At 41.9% G+C, this 24,440-nt stretch overlaps 1 protein-coding gene across 1 annotated transcript in view; it reads left to right on the top strand.

Annotated features, from left to right (window-relative positions):
- EP300 (EP300 lysine acetyltransferase) overlaps positions 1-19,625 on the top strand; it is a 63,176-nt gene extending 43,551 nt beyond the window's left edge. Inside the window, exons 20-31 of the mRNA XM_074578188.1 lie at positions 1,899-1,979; positions 4,510-4,566; positions 6,025-6,102; positions 7,170-7,237; positions 8,650-8,800; positions 9,150-9,296; positions 9,754-9,867; positions 11,622-11,787; positions 12,461-12,625; positions 14,715-14,876; positions 15,325-15,606; positions 16,927-19,625. Coding sequence (XP_074434289.1) covers positions 1,899-1,979; positions 4,510-4,566; positions 6,025-6,102; positions 7,170-7,237; positions 8,650-8,800; positions 9,150-9,296; positions 9,754-9,867; positions 11,622-11,787; positions 12,461-12,625; positions 14,715-14,876; positions 15,325-15,606; positions 16,927-19,170 — 3,715 coding nt within the window. The 3' untranslated portion in view covers positions 19,171-19,625. The remainder of the gene's footprint in view (positions 1-1,898; positions 1,980-4,509; positions 4,567-6,024; positions 6,103-7,169; positions 7,238-8,649; positions 8,801-9,149; positions 9,297-9,753; positions 9,868-11,621; positions 11,788-12,460; positions 12,626-14,714; positions 14,877-15,324; positions 15,607-16,926) is intronic.
- The last annotated feature ends 4,815 nt before the right edge of the window (positions 19,626-24,440 follow it).

Genomic DNA, 24,440 nt, shown 5'->3' with positions numbered 1-24,440 from the left:
TCTTCAGGTCTTTCGAATAATTTTTTTGACTTGAGGTTTGTTAAAGGATTTAAATGTATTTGACTTCTGAAAGACTCTTGCAAGGCTTCTCTTTGCCAATTGGGGTAGTGAGGGAGGAAGAAGCGGGGAAATACATGCTTTAACACTCCCATATCCCCTGGGCTGTCTACCAGAATGTACCTGTTAGAGCAAAGGGCCAGTTATCTCCAAACTATGTCACCTCCATGAATTTAGTTCCTGCTCTCCGTTCTTTCCAACACCTTAAACAAAAAAACCCCACCCCAGAACAACAAAAACACTAAGGCTTTTACCTGAAAGCCAAGTAGATTTTTGCAAGAATTGCAGTTTTCTTAAGCACCCGGTCAGGTGAAAGCAACTGAAGAGCTACAGCAGTTAGATCTTAACCTTCTTAGGCTTCACAAAGGTTTATAGCAGTGAGTGGAGGTTTTTAGTAGTGAAGAAGTAGAAAATAAGCTTATAGTATCCCATAATAACTATTGTAGTTTTAGACTTACATAGTATAGAGCTCTTCATATCATGTCAGTATCTTCTGCTTATGTTTATCTATGGACAAGCACTAGATGGACCAAAAGACTCAAAAAATCTGACATGCTTTACATGTTTTCAGACATTAGAAGGGAATTTTTGCATTATAACAGGTGCATATATGTGACTTGTAAATTACATTATGTATGCACATGCATATATATCTATAGACTGAAATGTACAGTTTCAGAAGTACTGTTTTCTGCGTTATCTCACATGAGAAATGCGAGAGAGGGTTGAGACCTGTCTTTTTAGCCTAACAGCTGCTATAGCGTGGGTTTGTGTGGCTTTATAATAAACTTGTTTGAATTTTATTTATTTTTAGTTGTCTTGTGCACTCAATTAACATGCCTTAGTAATGGAGAGGCCACAATTTTAGAACATTTTTGAGGGCTGGGGTAGAATCTTGAATTAATCACTATTTTATTCAAGTATAAATGAAATCTTTCTCTGTAATGCTTGCTGTATTGATGCCTGGACTGTTCTACACTCAAACTGGGCTATGGCAGAATCGTATCAATATAGAGCATTATGTGTATAGTTAAATGTTACGTATTTAGTTAATGTACAGTTTGACAGTTCTATAATTAATGTTTGTAAGATTTTTGAGGACAGATTTTATTATTCTTGAAGCTTCTGGTGTTTAGCTTTCCCTTTCAACTGGGAGAGAATCCTGTGGCCTTTCAGCATTTATACACTTAAGATGGAAGACTATCCCTCTTCCATTGATCTCCTGCAGATCCTCCTGCCAACAGAACTGCTGTGCTGATGTAGAAGTCAGAGTAGCAGTTCTTCCTTCCTTCTGCTCTTTTTGCCTTTCTCATTTTAATTCTTTGCTGTACATGGCATGGATTATTAAAATGAAGAGGGTATGGGTATGCTAAAATGGAATAATCTTGTTTAATTTGCTTTAATCATTTGCTGCTTGTGAACCCATTTGAGAGATTTAATGCTAATCTGTGCTTTGCCTTGGCTTTCTGCTTTGTGTTGTCTTGTCCTGCTTCTATGTTTTTGTTTTTTGTCCTGCAAACCCCCATTTCTTTGTTTGTTCGTGTTTGTGTTGTTTTTTTATTTCTCCTTCATGCTTGTCATTGTCTGCACTTGGCTTTGATTGCGCAAAAAAACCCCAAAACCAAACAAACAAACAAAAAAACAAACCAAAAAAACCAAACCAACCAAACACAATGTGGGGCCCATAAATCTGCATCATTGAATATCCTTGTCGCCGTTGATGACCTGCTCTCTGCTCCTGTCCCTTCCTTGGCCTGCTGTGATTGGTGGCTCCGTTGCTTGGCTTGGGCTGTGTTGTGTGGACGGAGCAGTTCACCCAAATATGGCCTTCTTGCTGACAGGTATCATTTCTGTGAGAAGTGCTTCAACGAAATCCAAGGGGAGAGCGTTTCTCTGGGAGATGACCCATCACAACCTCAAACGTGAGTTTATTTGTGTTTGCTTGGGCTGTGCATTCATAAGCTGTGTCATGGTCTATAGTGCTTTCTCAAAGGGAAGGAGTTTAGTTTTTAGGTAACCCTTGCTGTTCATAGGCTAGTAGAAGGTGGACCAAATATTCTTCATAAAAGCCTGGACTTGTGCTGTAGATTTTTTTCTTTAAAATCTGGAATAACTGAACTGTAGTGAAAAATAAGCACTTAGTGCAACTATATACTGCAACTATACCAATAGAGAGGAAAGAAGAGAATTGCTGCTTTTCTGAAAGAAATGTACTCTACTGCAAAAAAAATAAGCATGCCTGCAGGCAGGTAGGTGACAGACATAGTTGGAAATAATGAAACGTACTATTCTGTTTATAGACTGGCTATGCTATTAAACTTGTACTCAACTTCAGATTGTTTTTCATCCAAATCAGAAGCAGGCAACCTCCTTCTGCTGTACAAACATTTTACTGCTGGAGTGTCATCTGCTTCTGCGAAATGCTGTTCAGTTATTGAGGAGATCATGGTAAAAGGCCAGGCATGGATTTAGTTGCGTTTTCCATGCTGGTAGCAAGCTGTTGGGACAGTCTTTCATTCTGCTGTACCTTCCTCATACCTCCCCCCAAAAAAATCTTGAAAGAGAATTTTGGGCGACTGAGGAAGCCCTTGAGGGACAGATGAGTGCCAGGCAGTTACTCTTTGAGCTGTTGAAGAAAGCTCTTTGGGGAAGGGCATTGCAGGAACACTGCATGTAGAAGGAAGTGAGGAACTTAGAAAAGTCTGAAGCCAGGGGGAGAGTTGTCCAAGTTGGTAATTAGATAAACTGAGTTAACTTTCACTGGAAGTAGGAATTGTCTTTACCAGCGTGTTACCGAATCCTGGTTGCACTGGTGGATGTACCTAAAACAGCAGTGAAAGAATCTGCTGGGCCTTGGGAAGATGTAGGAGTACTTGTGCCTTTCTGGAAGGAAAAAGGAAGCAATAATGTTCATATGCTGGTCAGTACAATGGGCCGTGTCCCTGTGAATAGTATTAATTACTACTCTAGTAGAAGCAGAGACCCAAAGTTTAATCGATACTGTCCAGTTTTGTTAATATGAGATGTGGGGTATGAAGTAGTTGCATGTGAAAGACCAAGTATCTGTATATATAAACAAACATTAAATATATTCATCTTTATATATAAATTTTTGTTTAGCTGCTGAGAGAGTATGATCTTTCTCGTACACAAGGTTGAATGGTTTCCTACAAACCTTAGAGTCAGGGTAGAAGGCAGCATAGAGTGCTTTTGATTTTTACAGTAGAATTGGAACATGGATGCTGGATACAATTTATTTATTTTTTTAATAATGAAAGCAATCAAAAGCTCTTTGAACACAAGCAATGGTTAGAAGGTACTTGCAGCTCCTGGTATAATTTTTCCATAGCTGTTTTAAATGCTTGGTTGTTGTGTAGTAAAAATGGAGGCTACGGGCTGCACATGAGGACCGAGTACGCTTTTGAATGTTCTCTCACCCGCTTACAGGCTTTCTCTTAGAACTCATTTTACTGGGGCGTATAGAGATCGTGCTCCTTTCCTCTCTTCCCACAATCTGTTGTTAAAATGAACAAAAGCAAAAAATATTAGGAGTATATATGTCAGGTCCTGTTTACAGTTCTACTCACCATATTATAATAATAGTTTGAGGTAATTGGGAGATTGAAATTTCCTCATTTATCTGATAAGAATCTTGAAGTATTCTGCATCTGTCACTATTCGGAATAAACACTGAAATAAAAGGATAGGAAGGCTAATGCACCTCACGCAAGTTGGACTGAGTCTCTGTCATTGCTTCTCAGAGGCATGTTCTGATCTTCACATGTTATACAACACACTCTTGGGGGTAAATTCTCAGAGATCTGGGTATTCTTGTGTGATCCTTCTGGACTATTTTGAACCAGATTAGTATATAAGATAGCTGGGATCTTACTGTGAAAAAAGATGGAATTTCTAGCCTTACAAAGGCTATAGGGAAGGTAAAGATAATGTAGAATAATGGCTGGGCTGGGGTTGCAGGGCTTGGAAGATGCAATTTATCCTTTGAAGTTAATCTAGGAGGAGGGCTAGGGGGATCTGAAATAAGAGCCTGCCTTTCTCGGTAATCAAAGATAATTGGACTTCTCTACCTTCAGAATATCAGAGAGGCATATCAAATAGTCCTTCGCTATGAAATACCAATCAGACTGGTCCAAAACTTGAATGTCAGCAAGTTTTGTCATTTATCCTGTAGTAAAACTGAATAAAGGAGCAATGTGGTTCTCTACAAGCTATTGTCCCATAGAAAAGAATGTTTTCCATGGGCAGAGTCAAGGGTGGCATATACTTTAGTTGTCTGTCACTTTGTAAAATACAGCTCCTTTCCTTGTAATGCCAGTGAGGGTTCAAAAAATCTGCTTACAAGTTTTGTCGTGGTGTGCAGATGTGTGTGGTATGGCATGAATGTATGTTGTCTTCTGTTAAAACTGAGTTTTATTGCCTGTTTCTCCGTAGCACGATAAACAAAGAACAGTTTTCAAAAAGGAAAAACGATACACTGGACCCTGAACTGTAAGTAATGCTGTCACTCTTTGAATGATCCTAATTTCGTTATAATTATTTTGTAAAAAAAACATGTTATTCGTTCACCATCACCTTTGTTTTTCAATATTTTCCAAATTTCATGTAGCTCTGTTAGCCAGTAGGGGCTGCTCAGTAAGTGGCATATCTGGCATTCTGTCCTGCGAACCCGAACCACCACAGCTGTACTTGAGAAATATGTAACACTGTATGTATTGGCCAAAATCAGTGCATTTTGATGTCTTAAACGTGGATTCAACAGAAGGATGAATGCAGATAACTCTGCTTTGAAACCCTGTTGTGGCAAACGCTCAAGTCTCAGAACTGATTTGAGTCATTTGGCAGTAGCTCTTTAGATGCTGTTGGCTTTTCTAGTTGTCATATTTTACAGGCAGATGTAGTAGAAGGAAAAGTTGTTAAATTTCAATCAGCCGGTTCTTCTACGCTGCTCTGGAAGCAGAACTGTAGGCATTCGCTAATGTTAAATGATGGTGACTCAGCTGCTTTTCTTTATATTCCTGAGGGTTTTCTTGAAGCCACTTTACATGCTTCTGCGTTATACACCTGTGCTGTTACTCTGCAAACATTATCTTCATGCTCAAATGAATGAGCAAAAAGGATATGTATTCTTCCCACACCATCCTTCTAAGGGCATAAGGGTCAGCCAGTTCTTCTGTTTTACAAGGGCTGTGGGAAGGAGAGAATAGTAACTTGATTCATAACTTTTCTTTCCCTTTTGTTATAGTGAAGATACAGCATAATGCTAGAATACAAGCCTAACTTACAGTATGATACCATATGCCCTACATAAATTACAGCTATTCATTCAAAGTCTTAGACTTTAATAAATAGCTGTGTTCAAAAGGAGTCAGATTGCCCCGATACATGAAGCAACCTTAGGTATTTTGGAGAATTATATTCACCAACATCTGTGAAACAGACCATATCGCTTACCTTAAAACCTGTCCTTAAATCTCTGCTATACTTCTGAAAGCTTCTGTTTTCTTCCTTCCCACCTTCCTGCAGTATATTTGCAATGTACCCCAGGCTTCAAGCATAGTGAGGCAACTAAGAGCCAGCTATTTCTCCTGGTTCTTCGCTTCTGACATCTGTGACTCCTTTTTCCTCTCTTTGTTATAGCAACAAGCAGTTTACAGATTTTATCCTTAGAAGGGCTTAACTTTAAAAAAAAAAAAAAAAATATGAGTGAAGTTGATGGCAGTAAGGCAAGCAAATAGTAATAATAATGTGTCCCTGCATAGGCTACCTGACTCGAGCTGACAGAGTCTTAATTCGTTCTGGAAGCTGTTTTCAGCATAGGCGTGCTCTCTATATTAAAAAGGCTCAAGAGCCTAAATGCTAGAACTCCTCTAATAAAATACTACAAAATATACAAGCAAGTAATGACACTACTAACCTTCTTCCCTTCCCCCTTTTTTCCTTCTACAGATTTGTTGAATGTATAGAGTGTGGAAGAAAAATGCACCAGATCTGCGTTCTTCATAATGAGATAATCTGGCCTTCTGGGTGAGGAATTTCTCCTTCTGAAGTAGAGAGTAGATGACAGATTTACTAGAGTTAGTGCACAAACCTTCTTACGTTGGTTATATTTAAGAAGAAGTTGCATTCCCACCTGAAAATTTTACAGAATACGTAGGGTAACATCAAATTTAGGCATCATATCTTACTGTGTTGCATGTGAAGTTGTTTCCAATCTTAAATGTTTCTAAAATACCTGTGTGTGGAGGAGGGCCTTTCAGGCTTAAGTTTCAGCCTTTTATGTTTAAAGATATTGGTCCTTCATGAAAAGATGGTTTTAGTTTCATAACAATTTTATACTAATCTATTTTCTGTACAAATCATATTGCTTTGTCATCTTCAAAAAAAATATTGTAAAAACAAAAGAATTTAACAGGTGAATTCACTTTTTTGACCTCAGTGACTAAATTAAATTTTGAAAACAATCTAGTCGTCTTTAGATACTTCATAGTTCTTGATAAAAATACTGGGTTTTTTTTTCCAATTGCTTTAAAAGCTTTTTTAAAAAGCTGATAAATTATATGTAGGTAAAGCTCTGTAAGAGCTTAAATGTTCCCTTTCTTGACAAGAAAGCTATGACTTGTACCATTCTTTTTGTCCCATCCACATCGCTGCAGAAGAAGGCAGACATCCTGTAACTGAGGAAGAATCTGCCCATCATTTCATACTTGGGCATTTAGGAAAAAATCAGCCTTTTGCTATATGTGTTGCAGTATCTCCATCAGAGATGGCAGTTTGAGACTACTTATTGCAAGAATACTTTAAGCCGATATTGATAGACTTGCCAGTGGAGACAGTGTTTGCTGAGCTTGCGGATGGTGATGTGGGTGACGGACCGGAGGTGCACCCCCTGGAGCTTAGATCCTCCTCTGCACCTCTGAAACAGTTGGGCTCTTTCTACCAGCACTGTTCTCTGTGCTGTCTTTTATTTCAACTTTCACTTAAAGTATTTTCCAGACAGGATAAGATATGGTGAATGAATAATTTTGCTTCTAAGATGCTAAGGAACTTTACGGTCTGACTTGGTTTTTCACTTTCTCCTATTTTTACTTCAGCTTTGTCTGTGATGGCTGCCTAAAGAAAACAGGAAGAACCAGGAAAGAGAACAAATTCTCTGCTAAAAGTAAGATTCTGACACTTGCACCAACAAATCTTAAGTAATTTGTTTAGAATGGGGAAGGGGTGGCTTTTATGCTCATTTTGCATTTATTTCAATTTTTGGAGTTAAAGTAGGATATTTTGGTCAGTTCTGAACATCAGTTCTGTGATGTTCAGAATGTTTGCATTTGCAGGTGTTGTCGTTGGTTAATAGTCTGTTGTAGAGGGTTAACAAACTGTTTTAGAGCACTGCTAATGCAAGATACACATCCCTTTATCTCAATTGCATTATTAATAGCATTGGGAAATAGTTGCTGTGTGTCTGCAGTCTAACTTAAATTTATGATAACGTGTTCAAGTCACCGTGACTACTGCTGCTCTTAAAAGCTTTAGTGGAGATAAAGGTTGCATCAACTGGTGACAAAACTCTCTATAGACATTTCCTTTTGATCAAGGCAGCTGATTTGAAAGCAATGTAGGACGAAACCTGTGCAGTCATTGTCCATCTGTTCTATAGACAAAACAAGTCTTTCAGAAGCTTCTTAAGTTGGTGTACTTATTACAAATCATGAGCATTTACATTTCTGCTAAAAATAATAATAATAAAATCCCCAGCCAACCAATAGGATCAAGATTCTAACAAGTATTAACGGTAGTGTTAGAGAGTTAACTTTTAAGGTCCTTCTTTGGAAAAAGAGGAAGGAGAGGATATCAAAGACTGGAAATTGTCTTGAAATTTGGGGGATGACTTACAGTTCAGTCACAAAAAGTGGTCTCTTCAACTGTTCTTATGAAATGGAAAGCAAACCACTCAATGAATGGTTTCAACATCTGAGTCTTTTTCCAAAATCTCCAAAATCAAAACTTCCTAGATTCACCAAGAATACAAAGGTTCTTTTACAGTTTTTATCAGGTTTTGATTCTAGCAACATGTATGTATTGCATACTTAACATAGTGTAGTGATGCTTTACTGGAAGGTGTCAAATTGGAAAAATGAAAAGTTGATGATCAGATACGTAACTCTGCCAGAGGTAATGGACAGCAGAGAGACCTGTTACACCACAAATCTTAAACTCCTCTTCAGTTTTAGGTTTTGTGTCAGCTAAGGTTATGCTTGTTCTTCTTTTGTATGAAGATTGTTTGGGAAACTTCTAAACTCTGTTACTTGCAGATACAGTTGTATTTAGTTGTTTTTTCCATTATTGAAATATATACAGGTTCTTTCTTTATTTAAATAACGTATAAGCTGTAAATGTGCCTGCAGGTGAAAAGCAGCTCACCTAATCTAGAAGTGTTAGCGCTTAGAGATAAAGCTTTAATTTATGATAACATACTGCATGCATTAAGAGTCGCTTTTCATTTAGCATCTGAATAGAGAAGTCACATTTGAACAGTTCAGTGTTGTATATATTTAGAGCTGTATTTTTCTGCTGCAGGGTTACCAGCGACAAGACTTGGTACCTTCTTGGAGAACAGAGTCAATGATTTCCTAAGACGACAGAATCACCCCGAGGCAGGAGAGGTTACAGTCAGGGTGGTACACGCATCTGACAAAACTGTCGAAGTAAAACCAGGAATGAAAGCAAGGTATGTTTTTTTCCATTTCTAATTTTGTTTTGTTTTGGGGGAGGTGGAAGCTATTTGAATTTACTTACATGCCACTATTTTGAAAAGTAGACTGTTGTATTCAAAACCTCATCACTGACCAGTTCTTGACAAACAGACGTTACAGCAGCATATTCATTAATTGTGTCATCCTTTTCATAGTAAAAAAGTGTATGCCTTGGATTTTGAGTAGTCTGTAAGCATTTAACTTTAAAATTGCACTGAAATTACCCTTACAGTAGCCATCATCATTGTTGCTTTTACCTAGTGACATGTATTCTCTAATATGTGAATATATTTGGTATTCCCCTTTACCCTCTGTAATCCACAGGTTTGTAGACAGCGGAGAGATGGCCGAGTCTTTCCCTTATCGTACGAAAGCGCTTTTTGCCTTTGAGGAAATTGATGGTGTAGACTTGTGCTTCTTTGGGATGCACGTACAGGAGTATGGTTCAGACTGTCCTCCACCCAATCAAAGGTGAGGAGCTGCATGAAAGTTTATTTTATTTTATTTTGGCATTTTGGCATTTTGGCACTGTTTCAGTTGAGTGAACCTTGTGAAGCTCTGTATAGAGCTCCCGTGTTGCATATGTGAAGAGTCTAGTGCTGTTAGCTTCTAGAAACACAGTAGCTTCTGTAGCGAATATGTCAGAGTTACTTCTTAATGGGGGTGCTGGCTGGCAGACAGTGCTGCCTGGAGGATCGGTTGTCAGTATTCTCAAGGCAGGGACTGGATAGTTTTAGAGAGATGAGGCTAGGATAGCAAAACACCCCTGAGTTTCTAGAGGTAAGTTAGGATCAGAGGCTTTGAAGATTACTGTTTTATTGCATGCTTCACATTTTATGAATTAACATGAATAAGCTTGTAGAACTACTTTAAAATCTCTGCTTCTCATCATGCCTTTTTTTGTTTTTTGGTTTTTGTTTTTTTTTAGGCGAGTGTATATATCTTACCTTGACAGTGTTCATTTCTTCCGCCCTAAATGCTTGAGGACTGCTGTCTATCATGAAATACTAATTGGATATCTAGAATATGTCAAGAAACTAGGGTAAGTCTTTTTTAATGTTTTCTCCTGTGCAGCATGTGTGCTAGGTAGTTCTTACTGCAAGTGAAATTACTAGATCCTATTGTGCCGAATATGGTGCCTAAATACCAACTGGTGATAGAATAACTTGGCAACAACTGTGTTTAGTTGACAACGGGAAAAGACAAAAAGGGATCGCAGACTTTTCAGGAGAGGCTTATGCTTCAGGTATTTTTAGGTTTCCAAACTTATGTAAAACTTCCTGAAGTCTAAGTAGAAAAAGTGAGCCTTTTTATCTGGACCCTAAAATTTTGCTGGCCTTGTGTAATGCCACTACTCTAATCAGGTCATTCCTTTGGGCTGGCAAGTGAGTTCTTACCCATGTTTATGAGAGAAAGGTAAGTGTATTCTGGCTGTACTGATGAACTCTGTAACAGCTGTGTAAGGCCACTAAGATGTCTCTTATAGAACGAGTAGTTGAAATTGTGAGAAACTGAAAAGTTGGAATAGAAAGACGAGAGTATACTTGGGACAGGACAAAAAAGAACATGGAACAACTGAAGAAATGAGAAAGGTGGAAATTAAATGGCCATGATTACTGAAGTAGAAAAAGCAGTGAAGTAAACATCAGTCTATTGTCAAAGGTATCTGGTGTAGCTTGGCAGAGAGTTGTTCGTGAAGAAATTGTCAGGGACTATGTTCAGAGTAGTCGCATGAGAAAAACAGGGGAGTCAGAATGAAGGTGTGTGGTACTGTCTTCAGTACCTCAGATGATATAGTTCTTAGTACTTCAAAGGCATATGTTAGACTTCTTTCTGCTTTTTTTCTAACCTGTGAGTCTGTAAAATAGCTGCATAGAGCTCAGGCTTCACTTTTACACATCAGGTTCTCATTTGGGGAAAACAATATTGGTCATGCAGTATCATCTCTCCCTTCTTGGGCAGAAGGAATGACAACTGGCTGCAGTTCCCAGGGTTTGGTTAGGGTTCTGCAGAGCTGTTTCTCAACACGGCAAGGATGGTTATTTTTCTCCAATGTGATATCTGATTATTCCTCCTACTGGAGTTCTCCTAAAAAAAAAAAAAAACCCAAACAAAAAAACAACAAACAAACAAAAACACAAACCAAGAGAAGAACTGAGGATGAAGAAGTGATCTTTGTGGTATTATATTCTCTGCAGCTGCTACTATTTGGATGTAATCTGTCTTCATTGTGCTTAGATTGTACACCCAATAGCATCAGTTGACAGTGACTGTTTATTCCCAGATATGATTGTGAAACCTTTTAAAACTGATCCTCAAAGTTAAAAAAAAAAAAAAAAGGACTTAGAGTGAAGTGAATTGTATGTTTAAGTAAATCTATTTTTAAAATGTTGCTAGATAATGAATGACTGCTCTGTCTCAAGGGAAAATAATTCTGGCTTTTACTGCTGAAATACTTAGTCTCTCTCTTAGTTAATTGGGAGGTGGCAATCGCAGGTCTGTATCAGGCTTTGATTTTTTTTTTTTTTAATTTAGACTAGGAGACGTGCACACTTTATATGAACTACTTTGCATATAGCGCTAAATTCTAAAAAAATTGGTGGAAAGATGTTAATGCTATCGCGTGAATGAAGCCAGAATGAACACTAGAATTAAAATTTTGGAGAGCTATAATTACTACTCATCTGGTAACACTAGCCAACTTTGTGGTGGCTCCATCTGGTGGCAGAGAGGAGAGCAAGCTCTAGTATTAATCGTCAGAGCCCACAAGTACTTTTTTTTGTCTAATGATGCTAGGTATACTACTGGACATATCTGGGCATGCCCACCTAGTGAAGGAGATGACTACATCTTCCATTGCCATCCTCCTGACCAAAAGATACCCAAACCCAAACGACTGCAAGAGTGGTACAAAAAGATGCTGGACAAATCTGTGTCGGAGCGCATCGTTCATGATTACAAGGTTTGTGAAGTGTATGTTTGTATCGGGGAGGGTGTGTTGGCCAGTCTTGTCTTGGTTACTTCCTTGCCTTATGCATTGTGTCTGATTCTTGGAGTTTACTGTATTGGTTTTAAGTTAAATGAGCATTAAAAGTTCAGAGTTAAAATAATACCCTCTTCAAAGCACATAGCTTCTGAAATCATTCTAGCAAGAGATTTGAAATGATACCATAGAACAAACTAAATTTTTGAGGAATACTGTAAAAGAGAGTGAATTTCATTTCATTAATACAGAGAAAATACATGGAATCTTTAGTCTTTTGGCATTACATAAAATAGCAGGGTTAGGCTGCTGACACAGGTAGAATTATGTAAAATCCTTGGAATTATTAGGACTTCAGCTGGTGCTGATAATGTAGTGATTATATTGTCCCACCTGGCAAGTATTGCATATTGAAGTCTATCACATGGCAATGATTTATTTCTTCAGAGCGGGAATGTTTGAAATATATTTGATGCATTGTCTGTAACTGATGCAGTATTAAATCTGCACTTAGAATGTGCCCTCATAAAATGAATTGAAATATTAACCTTGCCTTTGATCTGCTGGTGCCTTTTCTTATCATTTATTGAAGAGGTTGGCTTTACTTATGTGACTTGTAATAGTGGTAACCAAGTGTTTTGCCCTTTTTCAGGATATATTTAAGCAGGCAACAGAAGATCGTCTAACAAGTGCAAAAGAGCTACCTTACTTTGAAGGGGACTTCTGGCCTAATGTTCTAGAGGAGAGCATTAAGGAATTGGAGCAAGAGGAAGAAGAACGGAAGAGAGAAGAAAACACTAGTAATGAAAGCACAGATGTAAGAAGGCTTCTGCTATTTCATGATCTAATTGTAAAAGTTATGATTACCTGTGGCTAATTAAGAAAAAAAAAAAAGGCAGGGGAGGGCCTAGACACTTCAGTTAACTGGCTTTCTAGCTTCACTCCAATATAAATTTCAATTTTACTTTTCATAACTTAGAGCTGTTAAAATACTACTATGCTACATTTGTATGAGCAGTGGCTGTTCGTATGGCTATAAACCTAAATAATTACCAAAGTCAATTAGATTGAAACAGTTGCTAGTTGAATATTTTGCTGCTGAAATGCAATTATTACCAATATTCATGCTGCAGCCTCAACCTGACTTGGAAGCTTTTTCCTCAAGCTTTAGTTTTTGGACAGTGGCTAACTGCTTTCTTTCTAACTTAAATGTTATAGTACCAATCTTAGCAGAACATTTAGAGAAAGTAACAAGAGAACTCTGATTCAGTAGTTTACTCGGTATAGGTTTTTTCTAGTAGAAAGGTTTAAGCCATTGATGATCTGAAGGACAAAATACAGCTGGATTGTTGTAGGGCTACTTAAACTAGAGAAATTTCTTGCTGCTGTCTTGTGCAGTTCTTTTGGAGAACGTGCAACAACTGTGCTTTCACGTTCCACAAAGAACAAAAAAAGGTACGGCTCTTAATTCAACAATAAATTTGAATATGAACAGATGCGGCATTTATGCATCTGTCCATCCTTGGATCTTCTAAGCTTTTATTGAAGAGGTGGTGAATCTAGGATAAAGTTAGTAGTTTTGCTCACACAGTAGTAGTACTTGTTAGTTAACACTTAGTTTAAACACTGCTGCTTTGTCACCTTATTAGATACCAGATTTTTGCTGGGGTTTAGAATTAATCTTTTTACTAAAAGACCTTTGGATCAAAAAAGGTAGGTTTAACATTACAACTAGAATTTGTGGTTCTCCTGTGCTGCTCTTTGCAATACCTCCTTTCAAGGACTTTGAGCAAACTAAGTGCAGGAGTAACCTGGGAATTAGGCAACTTGATACCACATTTGCATTAGCGAACATCTTACTAGAGAAAGTATTATTTAAAGGTTTGTTTTCCACTTGGCATAGCTGCAAGTTCCCAGAAGCCAGTCGTGAGGCATCTGACCCAGCTACATATGTGAGGTTGGTCAGCACTTACTTGATCCTTCACAGCAGTTTGGCCCCAAAATCCTGCTGTGGGAGAAGCTTGCAGCATATTACTATTTAACCTTTATTATTAAAAATAATTGCAACTCTTTATTGACCTGCATGTTTCATCTCTTGAAAATGAGGCAATAATAAACTGTACTCTCAAATGAAGCCGTAGTCATTCATGTTCACTGGAAATTTCCATCCTGATGAAGTTGTTTTAAGCTTAGGAAAAATGCCTCTTTGGATAAGAATTGCTTTGATCCTTGATCATCATACGCTGTAGTGTTTTGAAGGGCCCTCTGAGAAGCACAGAGAGGAATAAACTGTTCATTGCTAATTGATTATAATTGAAATTAAGCTGAGCTGGTTTTTTCGACAGGATATGTTGCAGGATATGACAGGAGGAAGGGGCATACTAGAAATGGCCCTACTGATGCCTTTTGGATCAAAAGAACAGCTTCATATCAAAATCAGTTTAATGCAGTATATTAAAACATAAGAAGAGATCTGTCAGCTGTGACAAAATTAAATCTAGGTGGATTAAGTCTTTCTACCTCTGTTTAGTGCAATATCAGTTGTACTTCTCAATTATTTTGAGTTTGAATTGCATTGAGAAGCTATCTGCCGAACCCCTTTGTGATTATCCAAGAGGCCCTACATGTTCAACTACAGCAGACAAATGGGTTTCAGTAAATAACATTTCCCTTGCACCTCCTGAGCGTTTATGCTCTTAGTATTTTTAGAACTATGTATTGCTGATCTTGATATCTTCTGGAGTGATTCTAATGGAATTAATTTAATGTTTCAGGGGGCCCTGGTAAGTGTCTTTGGAGTAAATTATTGTGTAATGTGTTTTGTACTGCCATTACAGAAGATCTGAAACTAATAAAATGCTGGTGTGGCTTAGATACCTGACATAAAATGTCTTTAAAATTAATAGGTGAGCAAGGGAGACAGCAAAAATGCCAAAAAGAAGAACAATAAGAAGACAAGTAAGAACAAGAGCAGCTTGAGTCGTGGCAATAAGAAAAAGCCTGGCATGCCCAATGTGTCCAATGACCTCTCCCAAAAGCTGTATGCCACTATGGAGAAGCACAAGGAGGTAAGAGTCGATAGAACGAGAAATATGTATTTTACTTAAGTAGAGAGGTTTACAAAGCTTTGGTACTTCAGAGTTGTGCCCTGATACAGGTTTGTCTGGAGAATTGAGTGGTGTACCAGACAAGCACCAGTAGGCCTGGGCGCTCTTTGCTGCAAAGGCAGTGGGGATAAATACAGCTTTGCTCGTACAGAACTTCCTAACAGTCTGGATTGTCACAACAGTTTTACTGTTACGGTTTGGTCCAGTGCTCCTTACCTAATGCATCTGAAGAAGGTGAACCTGCAGAGCACCCGGAGGTTTGAAATTTCCCAGCCCTTACAAGCACAGCACCCTGGCAGCCCATCATTCACGTGTTAGTTGGTCCTGGAATTGTACGCTCTGTGTAATGAAGTTTGGGTACTAAAACATCTGGAAAAGTACTGGCATATTAAGTCTTTCTACTTTTCAGGTCTTCTTTGTCATCCGTCTCATTGCCGGCCCTGCAGCCAATTCCCTGCCTCCCATCGTTGAGCCTGACCCACTCATTCCCTGCGACCTGATGGATGGGCGTGACGCTTTCCTAACCCTTGCTAGAGACAAGCACCTGGAGTTCTCCTCACTACGAAGGGCTCAGTGGTCAACCATGTGCATGCTGGTGGAACTGCATACCCAGAGCCAAGACCGCTTTGTTTACACCTGCAACGAGTGCAAGCATCATGTGGAGACCAGATGGCACTGCACTGTTTGTGAGGTATGCTTGGGGAAGTTTTCCCTGCCTGTGTCCCTGTATCCCTGTGCCCAGAATACTCTTTACCTGAACGAATTTCTCTAATATTAAGTGGTAGAAAAAGATCTGTACAGCTTGTCCTCTGGCAGTTCAGAAAGAAAGGAGAGGAAAAGTTTTCCATAACAAGCGATTCTGCTAATCTGCTTGCTGTGATTTTTGTCTTCTGCTTTCAAGTTGTGGAGAACTAAAGTAGAATTTTATTTCCTGTAGTTCATTTAAGGTGCTGTTGCTTAAGCAGTTGGGAACCGTAGCAAATGCTTGAGCTGTAATGGTAGGATCCGCTGACTTTTCTGAAGAGCAATGCATCCTTGCTGCTTCCAGAGTCGGAAGTGCTGTGCTGCAGTATTTCTGTAAATAGGGCTCTGCATTAGTTTCCTGACACAGAGGTTTTGCTGTGCTGGGAGTCAGACTCCTGTACTTGGGTAACTCTTGCACTACTCTCTTGTCTCTCTGTAGAAGGCTGCAAACAGCATATTTGTCCTCAGGAGTGTTTGCAATACCAGTGTGTTTGAAGATTGAGGCCAGTGGTCGGGGTCAATGCTGTGCCCTCCAGAAGCTGGACTAACCTTGAATCTGGCTTGTAACTTAATTTTTTAGCCTGCTGGAAGTAAATTACTCTCTCAGATCCAGTTCTGAAAAGCTACGATTAAAATTTTACGCTCCCATTTCCTTGTGTATACCAGAAAATGCATTCTAAATTTCCCATGGATAAATGAATCCCAAAGACTTGGATCCTTTTCTTAAGGATCAATTATTGAGCCCAAAGTTGCGTGCTGTTGCTTTCACAGAATGTAAATGCTGTTCTGTTCTTCTGTCGACACACTGCTGTTTAACTTGCCTGAAAACTGAAAATGTAGCTTTCATTCTCCTTTCTTCTTTGAAAGTTGGTACCTCTCCTGTCACTCCTGCCCTCTTTTGAAGCAGCAGCAGCAGATGGGCAGCTACTTGTTCCTTGCCTTTTTCTTCTCCTCTCCTATCAGGAAAGAAAGGGATTTTTCTGGCCCAGATGAATAACGTGTGACTTAATAGCTCAGAGGAAACTTGTTTTTCAAGCTATATATATTTGTGTAGATTTCAGACGCCCTTGTGCCCACACGCTTTCCCTGGCTATAATTTGGACTTTTTCCTCCTCTAGTACCTCAACATGGCGTGAAAGATTGAATTTTTCTCTAGAGCAACAATTTGCCTGGAACAGACTAAGAGTAATTTGTTGAGGTGGCATGACATCACTTATTGTATGGAGTTTCAGGAACACTGATAACTTTTCCTTCATTGTCTTTCCAGGATTATGACCTGTGCATCACCTGCTATAACACTAAAAATCATGACCACAAGATGGAAAAATTAGGCCTTGGCCTAGATGATGAGAGCAACAACCAGCAGACTGCAACCACCCAAAGCCCTGGCGATTCCCGCCGCCTGAGCATCCAGCGCTGTATCCAGTCTCTGGTCCACGCCTGCCAGTGTCGTAATGCCAACTGCTCACTGCCATCCTGTCAGAAGATGAAACGGGTTGTCCAGCACACCAAAGGCTGCAAACGCAAAACCAACGGAGGGTGCCCCATCTGCAAGCAACTCATTGCTCTCTGCTGCTACCATGCCAAGCACTGCCAGGAGAACAAGTGCCCAGTGCCCTTCTGCCTCAACATTAAACACAAGCTTCGTCAACAGCAACTTCAGCACCGCCTGCAACAGGCGCAGATGCTCCGAAGGAGGATGGCGAGTATGCAGCGGACCGGTGTGGTAGGCCAGCAGCAAGGATTACCCTCGCCGACGCCGGCCACCCCAACAACTCCAACAGGCCAGCAGCCCCCAACACCGCAAACCCCACAACCCCAGCCTCCTCCCCAGCCTGCCTCGCAGCCTCAGCCTGCACCTCCCAACAGTATGCCACCCTACACCATGCCAAGAACTCAGCCCCCCGGCGCTGTGTCCCAGGGCAAGGCAGGTGGCCAGGTGACTCCTCCAACTCCACCCCAGCCACCTCAACCACCAGTTCAGGGTCCTCCTCCAGCAGCAGTGGAAATGGCCATGCAGATCCAGCGCGCAGCAGAGACCCAGCGTCAGATGGCACAAGTTCAGATCTTCCAAAGGCCGATTCAGCACCAGATGCCCCAGATGCCGCCTATGGGAATGAACCCTCCACAGATAGGCAGAGGTCCCGGTGGTCATATAGATCAAGGAATGGGACCGGCAGGAATCCAGCAGCAACCACCGTGGGTGCAGGGGGGCTTACCCCAAGCTCAGCTGCAGCCAGGAATGCAGAGGCCATCCATGATGTCAGTAGCCCAGCCGGGTCAGCCGATGAATATGGCACCTCAGCCAGGGATGGGTCAGGTACCTGGCGCTGCCCAGCCCAAACAACCACCTCTGCCCCAAGCGGCCTTACAAAACCTACTGCGGACTCTCAGGTCTCCCAGCTCACCCATGCAGCAGCAGCAGGTGCTTAACATCCTTCACTCCAATCCCCAGCTGCTGGCTGCTTTCATCAAGCAGCGTGCTGCCAAGTACGCAGGGTCCCAGAACCCCCAGGGGATGGCGGGTCAACCTGGCATCCCCCAGGGTCAGCCGGGGCTCCAGCCGCAGCAGGCCATGCAAGGGCAGCAAGGAGGGGTGCACCCCAACCCAGCCATGCAGAACATGAACCCCATGCAAGCGGGAGTGCAGAGGCCCAGCATGCCCCAGCAGCAGCCGCAGCAGCAGCCGCAGCAGGCCATGGCTGGGATGAATCCTCAGGCGCAGCAGATGAATATGAATCATTCGGGGATGGCTCCCCAGTTCCGAGACCTCCTGATGAGACGGCACCAGATGATCGAGCAGCAGCGCCACCAGCAGCAACAGCAGCAGCAGGGAGCGGGACCAGCACTGGGGCCGGGCATGGCCAACCACAACCAGTTTCAGCAGCCCCAGGGCGTCGGGTATCCCCAACAACAGCAGCAGCAGCAACAGCAGCAGCGAATGCAGCATCACATGCAGCAGATGCAGCAAGGAAACATGGGACAAATAAGCCAGCTTCCACAGGCGATGAGTGCAGAGACAGGAGCCAGTTTGCAGCAGGCTTTCCAGCAGAGGCTACTTCAGCAGCAGATGGGGTCCCCAGCTCAGCCCAATCCTATGAGCCCCCAACAGCACATGCTCCCCAATCAGGCCCAGTCCCCCCACCTACAGGGCCAGCAGCTCCCTTCATCGCTCACCAATCAAGTGCGTTCTCCGCAGCCTGTACCCTCACCGCGGCCCCAGTCCCAGCCCCCCCATTCCAGCCCGTCCCCCCGGATGCAACCTCAGCCTTCTCCACACCACGTCTCCCCGCAGACCAGCTCCCCACATCCAGGACTGGTAGCTGCCCAGGCAAACCCCATGGATCAAGGGCACTTTGCCAGCCCGGACCAGAGTGCAATGCTTTCCCAGCTTGCTAGCAATCCCGGCATGGCAGGCCTCCATGGTACAAGCGCCACGGAACTGGGGCTCAGCTCTGAGAACTCAGACTTGAATTCAAACCTTTCACAGAGTACACTAGACATACACTAGACACATTGTAGCATTTTGGGAGCAAAAAAGAAAAAATAAAAAAGAAAAAAACTTATTTTCTCAAGACTTTTTGTACTGAAGACAAATTTTTTTGAATCTTTCTTAGCTAAAACAACATTTTTCCCTGGAACACATCTGAACTCTGCAGCAGTAGTTTGTGGTTTTAAAAACAAACCAACAACGAACCTGAGGGACAGTAGAGTACAAAGAATATATTTTTGTTATGGCTGGAATCATAACCAGTCCTTTTTCTTGGTTTTTTTTTTTTTTTCCTTGTGTGCGTTGGGGAGGTCGGGGGAAGAGGGTGGTCTTTTGGCTGTTCACCAAAGGATGCCCTACTTGTGCCTCCAATAGGTTTTATTTTTTTTTAAATTAATGAAAATATGTAATATTGATAGTTATTATTTACTGAGGCAGATGGTAAACATTTTCCCTATTCTGGTTTTTCTTCATGTCACTGCAAAAAAAAACAACAACACAACAAAAACAAAACAAAACTACAGGAGAACCTTTTCCTAAAACCGGAGGACAAAAGGGGTTAATGTTGCTTTAAAAATACATTACATATATAAATATATATATATAAAAATAATTACCAATCTTTTCCTCTTTGGTTGGAAATATGTCAATTCTTTGAAAAGTGTAAAAATATTAAATAACTCAGTCCCCTCCTGAAGTCTACTTTTGTCCTCCAAAAATTTTCTATACAAGAGTCTGAGCTTAAAAAAAACTTCAAGTATTAAAATAATTTGTACATTTAGAGAGAAGACAACATTTTTGCAAATACACAGGGGCAGCTGCCAAATGGATGTAGTATATATATTGTGGTTTCTGTTTTCTTGAAAGAATTTTTTTTTTGTTATTTTTACATCTAACAAAGGAAAAAAAAAATAAAAAAGAGGGTAAGAAACAATTCCAATGGGATGATTTTAACCTGAGAAAAAGTCCCTGGGGTTTCTTCTTTATGCTTGCTTTCGCTCTCCTGTGCCCCTTTCCCGCCCTCTTCCACTTTCTGTAAAACTTGAAAATAGAAAGCAAAAAACCCTCAAATGTTGTAAATCATGCAATTAAAGTTGATTACTTATAAATATGAACTTTCGATCACTGTATAGACTGTTAAAAATTGATTTCTTATTACCTATTGTTAAATAAACTGCGTGAGACAGACAGCCTCTTTTTAATGTTTCCCTTCTCTCCCACGTGTTGCTTGTTCTTAAAACGGTGGGGGTAGCAGAAAATACGCTACTTAATTCAAATGTTTGCTATTTAGTCGGAGAGCTATTTAATGTATATGACTGTTTTAAAATGCAAATCTCTAAATAAGGGACGTGAAGTAATAATTAGTCTTCTAGATGGACACTTTTGGTACAACTCCGCATTCGCGTTTGTTCCCGGCATGTATCTTACCAAAGAAACGAGGTCTGACCTCAGCAGTTGTGCCAGTCAGCTGTACCCCAGCCTGCTCGCACGGCCTGGCAGCAGCTCATCTTCAAAGGACCTATTTTGCATTTTGAAATGAGAACTCTTGTTTGGATATGTGATATTAAAAGATCCTATTTCACTTGGAATATATTGTACACCTTTTGGCACCGAAGTTGCGAGCATGAGGTAAGCTTGCGGGGGGTGTTCCCCATAGACACGGCACCCAGAGGGCGCGTGGGTGCCCCGTTGCACCGTGTTATATCTGGTCCTCCGCCAGACGTAGGGCGTATGTGGTCGGTTACTGTGTATTATATACATTTGGGGGATTTCCTGAATAGAAATGCTTCAGCTGTGGAGCGCGTGTGTAGTAAACCCAGTTGTGTACTGCCCGTAGCTGTGCGCGTGTGGAGTTAATCACATCGTGTAAGAACGTGTTGTGTGTTGTGCGCTGGCTGGGCAGCACGTATGCGGCTGGTCCAGCGAGGGCTTCCCTTATGCTGTGTAGCTCCAGTGCTGGCTGTGTAGGGAATAACTTGTACCAGGGCGTTACACACCTGGAAGACCCGGATGTGACCAGAGCACAACATCTGCATGACACCAGCTGTGTTGTGAGCATTGGCATATCCACAAATCCCAGGCAAATAACAACACGAGCAAGCTGCCCTTGGGAAACTGCCGGTGGAAGATGTTGGAGTGGGGCACCTGGACGCATGGGAGCCTCAGCCATGTGCCAAACAAAAGCGATGGTGTATTGCAATGTGAACGGATGTTAGAGGCTGTTAGAAAATGGGAGTAAAAGGGTTGCATATTTGGGTCTAAACCCAAGTAGAACAATGAATCTTGTATTAAAATAGACATATTTGGTAGCAAGCCTTAGGCAGCAAGATGGTAGAAAGTCCCTGGGAGCCTTAAGGAAAGCAGCGCAGTGCTTTGGTATTGTCCCTTGGCTAATCCTCATACCCGTCACCACTGCGTGGCGCAGACCAGCTCTGCACCACGTTACCTCCTCTGCTGTGGGAAGGACTGCTCTGGAGCTGCTCTAAAGGAGGGCAGAAAACAACAATCCACACGTTGGAGGCCAGGGCAGCAGCCTGGGATGGTTGAGGTCTGGGTTCCCCATGCTGCTCACGGCAAGCTTTCCTCTTCCACTCCTCACAAGCAAAGCCTGGTTTTACTTTCAGCCTTGGGGCCTCTCAGGCTGGAGTATAAATACAATTCCTTCTGACCACACGCTGGCTAGTGAAGTGTGAAGTGTACCCAGCTTTCTGACTTGCATGCTTTTCGTGCATCCCGACTTAGAGGCATGAATGAAAGCGGTTTGCTATGTTGGCACAAAAAATCTGTTTTCAATTTGTCCCAGCATGCATGGGAGCATCTGGTCCATGCTGAAGTGGGGAGGCCTGGAGACGTTGCAGAGCAGCTTTGATTCAAAGAGCTACAGATCTTCCAACTCTGAATGCCAACATAGCGACTTGCTTAGAAGATGCCACAAAGCGTTTTATGTGACAGCGCAGCTGCTGTGTCCCTCTCTAGATGCTGTCTCTGGCCCGAGTTGAAATATTTTATTGAAGTGGTGCAGATGATAGAAGGTTGTGAATTCGCCTGGGGTTTCTTTCCCTTACATCCCTCCGCCTTGGCTTTCCCTGATTCTATTAGAGAACCAGAACCTGCCAGTTGGGGAAATATGATGGCTGGCTGGGGAAGGGGTAGGACTTCAGAGTGACAACATCAGGATGTCACCTCTATCACTGCAGTGTGCGCTTGCCAATTAGTTGCATCCAAGTTAGAACAGGTTCTTTCACTTCTTGGACCAGCAAAAAGAACTCACACCCAACGTTTTGGCAGTCCAATCAACGATTTATTGTCCAGTTACAATGACGCTAATGCTTATAGTCAAATAATACGCAGTTCAGTGATGTAAACTCTCTAACCTTTACCCCTTCCAAAGCCCCTTTGAGTCCTGTCAATGATGGAAGTGCAGGTGGGGAGGGCTTACAGTCACATGGAGGAGTATATTCATGGTTTCTCTGGGTTATGGATCATCTGCTTGTGAAAAATACTCTAGGCCTTGCTCTGCCCTGGTTCATTGCTTCACATTATGTATGTATGTACTGTTTACGCAATGTTTTACATATGTTGCATACTTGTTCTTTGTTACCCCTAAAACTGATTTTACCCAGCTCCTGGTTACTCTGATGGGTTGGACACTGGTGAATTTCTTATAACCCTGGGCCTGCACTATTGTCCTGTGACTGTATATGTCTACACTGCTTTTTTTTTTTTTTTCTTTTTTTGTTCTTCTCTTCCAATTCTGGCATCACAGATGCCCTGTTCTACACAGACGCACTTGTTATTACAGAATCATAAAATGGCTGAGGTGGGTAGGCACCTCTGGAGATCATCTCACCCACCTCCCTGCAGGGCCACCTGAAGCTAATTGTATGAAGTCATGTCCAGAAGAATATCTCCAGCACAGAGGTGCTACAGCTTCTCTGTGTACTCCCCCCACCAGGTACCTGTACACACGGGTAAGATCCCCCTGAGCCTTCTCTTCTGCAGGCTGAACAGCCCCAGCTCTCTGTCTCTCCTCGCCTGACAGATGTTCCAGTCCCCTCATTATCTTCCTGGCTGTTTGCTGGACTTATTCCTCTATGTCCATATTTCTCTTGTATTGGGGAGCCCAGATGTAGACACAGCACTCCAGATGTGCTGAGGGGAAGGACCACCTTCCTCTGCCTGCTGGCAATACTCTTCCTAATGCAGCTGTGGAGGCTGTTGGTTGCCTTTGCCACAAGGGCACATTTTTGGCGTATTGTTCAACTTGCCACCAGGAGCCCCAGGCCCCTTTCTGCCAAGTTGCCTTCCAGCACATGCTGGTGCATGGGGCTGTTCCTCCCAGGTGCAAGACTGTACGTTTTCCTTTGTTGAACTTCATGAAGTTCCTGTCAGTCCATTCCTTCGGCCTGTTGAGGTCCCTCTGGACGGCAGCACAACCCTTCGGTATATCTGCCACTCCTCCCAGTTTTGTACCATCTGTGAACTTCCTGAGGATGTACTCTGCCCCATCATTCAGGTCACTAATGACGATGACACAAAACAGTATTGGCCCCAGTACCAACCCCTGGAGTACGTCACCAGTGACTTGCCTCCACTGGACTTTGTGCCACTGATCCCAACCCTTCAATCCACCTTGCTATCTATTTATCTGGCCCATACTTCCTCAATTTGTGAGAAAGTTGTCAGAGATGGTGTCAAAAGCCTTAGGTAAATTAAAGATAAACAACACTCACTGCCCTTCTCTTATTTACCAAGACACTCATAGAATCATAGAAGGCTGTAAGGTTGCTTAAGTGTGATTTCCCTTTCTTGAATCCATGGTGACTACTCCCATTCACCTTCTTGTCCTTAGTGTGTTTGGAAATGGTTTCTGGGAAGACTTGCTCTGTCACCTTCCCAGGGATTGAGGTGAGGCTGACTGGCCTGTAATTCCTGAGATTCTTGTCCTTCAAGACAAGAGTCTCATTCTTCCACTCCTTGGGAACTTACCCCGGTCACGATGACCTTTCAAAGATAATATTGAGTGTGGCAGATAATACGACATCTGGCAGCTCCCTCAGCATTTGGGTGTGTGACCATTGAGTCCCATGGACTTGAGCATGTCTAGTTTGTTCAAATGTTCTCTAACCTGGTTCTACTTCACTAAGAGGGTCTCCCTTGCTCCCGACATTCCCACTGGTCTCAGGGAGCTGGGATTGCTGGAAGCAGGGAACTTCAGAGAGGCACCCAGGTGTGCTGATGTCCCAGAAAAGTTATGAGAGCTTTCCCCAGGATGCCGTCCTCCCAGCATG

The sequence above is a fragment of the Larus michahellis genome, chromosome 1 (genome assembly GCF_964199755.1).
Source record: "Larus michahellis chromosome 1, bLarMic1.1, whole genome shotgun sequence".
Classification (NCBI taxonomy): Eukaryota; Metazoa; Chordata; class Aves; order Charadriiformes; family Laridae; genus Larus; species Larus michahellis.
Note: the sequence above shows the minus strand (reverse complement) of the source record. Positions and strands in the feature narration are given on the sequence as shown.